Source organism: Sphaeroforma arctica, assembly GCF_001186125.1.
Source record: "Sphaeroforma arctica JP610 unplaced genomic scaffold supercont1.128, whole genome shotgun sequence".
Taxonomy (NCBI): domain Eukaryota; class Ichthyosporea; order Ichthyophonida; genus Sphaeroforma; species Sphaeroforma arctica.
In genome coordinates, this window is record NW_014040430.1 from 650 (window position 1) to 6,458 (window position 5,809).

General features: G+C 43.5%; 1 protein-coding gene across 1 annotated transcript; it reads left to right on the top strand.

Moving 5' to 3' along the window:
- Positions 1 to 814: 814 nt before the first annotated feature.
- Positions 815 to 2,266, top strand: SARC_02757 (hypothetical protein; the record flags this gene model as incomplete). Its single annotated transcript, XM_014303459.1, has 1 exon — positions 815 to 2,266. The coding sequence occupies one exon, from the start codon at positions 815 to 817 to the stop codon at positions 2,264 to 2,266; it is 1,452 nt and encodes a 483-aa protein (XP_014158934.1).
- Between the last annotated feature and the right edge of the window lie 3,543 nt (positions 2,267 to 5,809).

The window sequence follows — 5,809 nt, forward strand, 5'->3', positions numbered from 1 at the left end:
ACCAAAGGTGAGGTTATAAATAAAGATATACAATTACGCTTTATTCAAAGACTACCATCTTCCACTCTAACACGAAGTATTCAGATATAAATAGATTTGGAAGGTTAATATACTTCTATTAATAGAACTACTTATATTTAGTATTTTACTCGGGCCTTTTAATGGCCATGTCCAAATATCTGATATGTAAAATGGAAAAGGTTTTTAATTTATAAAAACCGTTAAAATCCATTTAAGAGTTTACGTACTTTTAAGAGTACGTTTTACGTACTATTAAGAGTACGTTTATATTACTAGATTCTATTGTAGAGGACCTGCTTTTACATCTACAACGCGTGCCTGAAAATCCAAGAACACCCACTCACACCTCAAGCTATCCGTGAAGCTCATAAAGGCGGATGCAGACTTGTGGTGTGCCTGCCTTACTCCAACGAGAACTCGACAGTCTTAAACGGGCAGGTGTTAAGACAAATCAACACTGTTATTCTTATCTCATATACAATAACAGTTCAGTACTAAGTATAGTACACAAGAGAACTGACACATGTCAGAGTGTCAATATATTATGACTCTCATTATTATATAACAAGACTATATGATATACTTTCGTGTGAACTATCATATTGCATACAGAATATATAACCCTGCAAAAAGGGATAATAAAGTTACACTATTCATAGTTCTATATGGTTTAACAGGTTATGGGCGTATGTAACCAACACTAGACTACTACGCCACAATAGTGTCTCTACTCTGTCTCTTACCCTTCGCATTCAGCTACCTCACACGCTACACAACCGCGGGTAGCACAATCATGATATACACACAATCACTCACCATGCCTCCTTCCATTGAAGTCTTTACTATACCCCAGGCCTTTGACTCCCTCGAAAGTGCTAGTGCATTTCATGACGATCATTGGCCTGGTTGTCCTTCATACCAGACGCTTGACGAGGCAAACACGCACTTACTTGGCATTCATGTCATGCTCAATGAATTCCAACTCGTTGCTCACGACATCCCCGTCAGCACAGCTGTCCTTCTAGCTCATCTCGTCGTCTTGCGCACCAATGCTCATCGCATTAACACCAACTGCGACCAATATCACGACGATGCTATACGCTACAAACAGAAATCCGTTGACTTGGAATACGAACTCAACCAACTCCATGATTTTCGTTCCAGTGATGAGCGTGAAAAGAATATTCTTAAGCACCGTCTCGACGAAGCCCTTGAAAAGCTTGCTCATACTGAAACTCTCCTCCAAAACGAGATCAAGTCTGATCGCGACTCTTCTCGTCTTCAAGACCAGGTCACTACTCGTCGTGCCGATCTTCAAGCTACCCTTGATCAAATACAGGACCTTCGTCATGCGCACAAGAAACCTCAGTCCATCGCTGAAAAATACGGTGTCTCTTCCACCAAACCTGCCGTTGCCGTCACCGACTGCCCCAAATACAAAGACATTTATAAGCGCTTCAAACTCAAGGATTATATTAACTTCGGCAACTGGTTTATTGGCCTCCGTATGGAACTTGAACACTTTGGTGTTCTCCATCGCCTTCACCCTCATTGTAACGACGTCTCAGTTGGAGGCGGCCCCGACATGTTCGCTGACGCCCGCTGCCGCCGCATTCTCGTTGACTCCATCAGTGAATCGCTAATTAATTATATTTACAAGTCTCATGTGTCCAAGGCACCCCATGCCTTCTTTAAACACATCTGCCTCACCACCAATACTGGCAGTCATGGTCGTTTCTGGACTGCTATGAAATCCCTCATCAATTTCACCGCCACCGGGTCCCCAGATTTAACTTTTCAAGCACTGGAAGACATCCGCCAACATCTTCTTGACGTTGGCGAAGTTGTTCCTGATAAATTTCTTAATTGCGCTCTGTTGTACAGACTCAGTGATGACTACAAACTCCTTCGTTCCGACATTTTCGCTCAGGGCATTGATGATCTAACCATCGATGATGTCTACACGAAAGTCAGAAAATTCACTGGTGATCATCACCTCGACGTTTCTCCTTCTCCTTCTGGTTTAAACGCACTTGCCGTTTGCAATCCTTCAGCCCCTTCCACCACTGGTACTACTCGCCGTAGCAAGCCTTGTCCTATCAGTATTTTTGGATGCCCCGATTCCATTTGTTGCCGTCGTGGTTCCAACGACCACAAAGGCAACAAGTGTCCAGTGGACCGTTTCACACTTTCTTGTACCAACTGCTCCACAGGTCACACTGCTACCGCGGGTCTCTCCAATTGAAGCCACGGGGTCCACTGTGGCACACATTCCGACCTTCCCCCTCATCGCTTTTACCACGCCGACACCACCATACCTACGGAACATTACACTGTACACAGTGGACCCACAACACCCTCATATGTCGTTAATTCCCTTATTGATTCCGGCGCCATAATTCATATCCGTATGACCACCCAAGGCGTTATTAATCTCGAACACGGTGTCTTCACTGTGGAGTTCCCCGACAAATCCCAAATCACACTCACGCAACGTGGTCATCTTGCCGGCCTTGGTCCCGTTCTCATCATGCCACAAGCTGCCCAAGACATCCTTTCCGTACGCCTCTTGCAATGCAATGGTTTTGTGGTCAGAATACTATAGTACGTAGTTTATTTGATTATTTTAGGTCTATTATAAGTTTTACAGTTTACCAGAAAAATCTGATAAACTGGGTTTTAGGGGTTTGCTGTTTTTACAGCACATGACTGATGACTCATTTTGAGAGTCATTAATCTTAGGATTACTGTTTACAATTATTAATAAATGAACAACGTCCCCCTCCCTGAGGAGGGATAACGTTGAGATATAGTTACTCGACGTGTACTTACTACAACCGCCGGCAGGCAACCCTAAGCCCAGGCATAGGGAGGTCAAGAACTGTAGTGAGACTGATTGCAATTGGCGAATGACCCAACATGAGCCGAATGGCAGCTGGAATGCTAAAACCCCAAGCACTTTATCGAGAAGTGTGCCGACTGTACCGGGACTGGAGGTTACCACAAGCATACATGCAAGGTGAAACCAAAAGTTGAAGTTAAGTGACAAACATACCGGGTCTTGTCACTGAGACAAAAGGAAGCACCTCAAGACGAGCGTGTAATCTTTGATATACCTGTTAACGGACATGAAATAAAAGCGTTGTTCGATCCGGGCTCGCAAATTTCATGTATATCCTCTAGATTCTGTAAAATGACAAACGTAACTCGTAAGTCAGAGCCAACTAAGTTGAAACTGACTATGAAAGAGAGATTACTTGCAGAGAAATGGCAATCGATCTTAGGTTTACATTGACAGACCAACGTACTATAGTTACTAAGGCCGTCATATGTAACACTTCACCATACTATGATCTCATAGTAGGTATGAGTGATATATTGTTATTTGGTATCACAATTACAGGCTTACCTACTAGCATTGAACCACAGAAGGATCAGTCGGACGACAACTTGTTGAAACCGGTATATAAACCTTCGAAGACTGTGAAGGAGATGATCCCTCACTTTACAGAGAAACTCAAGGACTTGATTTTCGAGAATGACAAGATTCGGATCACTAACTGGGCTAAGTTCAAATTCAATAACGGATACGTTTGTCTAGACATGACGAGAGTAGATTTCTCGAAGCTGAAGTGTCCTAAATGTAACTACGTTGCGCGTACGAGAACAGGTTAAAGCATGGTTAGATGACGGAGTGATCGCAGTCAACTATGAGCCGACTCTCGTCAACCTAGCGCTTTTAGCCGTCGACCAATTCAACTCTGACGGGACACTGAAGAAAGTTCGGGTTTGTTTGGATATGAGCCCAATTAACGCTTTGACACCGACACACAATTTTCACTTGCCAAGGATAAACGAACTACTCAGGTGCATGGAGGGAGCTAAGATATTCTCCACTATAGACCTGAAGCAGGGCTACCACCAGATGAAGATCTACAAGCCACATCGAAAGTATTTCACCTCTACCTGGGAGGGTCATCAATATTCGTTCAAAGGTGCCCCCTTTGGGTTACACATGTTACCTTCGTTCTTTCAACAAATAATGCAAGACTTGATTAGGGACATGGACAATGTACAAGTATACATTGATGACATTGTAGTATTCACCAAAACCAAAGAGGAGCACGACAGGGTTGTGCGAGATGTTCTAGTCAGACTCAACGAGCCCAACTTTAAGATCAACAGTAAGAAATGCCACTTCGGTGTGAACGAGATTCAGCTGTTGGGTTACCGAGTATCCGGGGATGGAATCATGATCGATCCCGGGAAGGTCGAACACTTGCTAGACTGGAGAACTCCTACCATGGGTAAGGATGTCAACAGCATGTGCGGATTCGTCAACTTTTTGTCTGACGGAGTACCACACCTGGAGAGCTATTTAAATCCCTTTAGACATTTGAGACGTCATAAAGGCAAACTACTTGATTAGGGACATGGACAACGTACAAGTATACATTGATGACATTGTGGTATTCACCAAAACCAAAGAGGAGCACGACAGGGTTGTGCGAGATGTTCTAGACAGACTCAACGAGCACAACTTTAAGATCAACAGTAAGAAATGTCACTTCGGTGTGAACGAGATTCAGCTGTTGGGTTACCGAGTATCCGGGGATGGAATCATGATCGATCCCGGGAAGGTCGAACACTTGCTAGACTGGAGAACTCCTACCATGGGTAAGGATGTCAACAGCATGTGCGGATTCGTCAACTTTTTGTCTGACGGAGTACCACACCTGGAGAGTTATTTAAAGCCCTTTGGACATTTGAGACGTCATAAAGGCAAACCAGGCGCACTGTGGACCAAAAACTGTTGTGGCAGGAAGTCCCTGATAGGGTTTATTTAGGATTAGGGTTTATTTGATATTTGGGTTTTATTAGAGACTACATTTTGAACTGGGTTTATCCAATCAGGTTAAAACTGATTTACAGAAAACACATGATCAAAATGATATTCACAGGGTTTAGTTCAATAAATGAACAACGTCTCCCCTTGTACGAGGGGAGTACGTTGAGATACAATTATCCTCGACTACTTACTACATTTTTAACTGACTTAGATGTTGTACATTAATTGAACTATTCCTGAATAGGGGACGAAGTTAGTAGGGACTATAGGATCCCGTGTAAAAGTATTTTTTTTGTACACAACACAAATAAGAGAGAGATGTCTCAGATATCAGAAACGGAAATGACGGTCGTCAACATAGAACAACCGTTAGTAGATGACACAGATAGCGGCTTTATTAGTAGTGATACTAGTGATAGCATGCCAGCACTTCTACCAAACAGCAGTAGTGCGTCTGAGGCGGCGACGAATAGAGAAACCTCAGAAATCCTGAGACAAGCCAGACACATGGGACGAAACAATCGTAGACTCCGGACGTACACTAGTCAACAAGTAGACCGCTTGAATGAGAGAATAGAGCGGATATAGATTAGCGACGGAGTTATTAACAGACAAAGGGTACTATGTATCGACACCGAATATGTTACGGTAGCCAACCGATCCGGAGAAAGTGATATGTTAGAACAAAACCAAAGAGGGTGTATCTTTACATCGACATGGACACTCCGAACCACATCACATCAAGAAACATCCACACCGTTATGGGCACCAACACCTTCGCCAGAGCCGAGCCACACCAGGAAGGTTGAAGAGGACAAGGAAGAAGGATGGCAGATTATAGAAGACGAAGTGGAACACAGATAGGGGATAACAAAGGTAGGTGTAAAAGTTGGATGATCACCAAGACAACAAGGAATGTGGACGTACACATCAATCAGG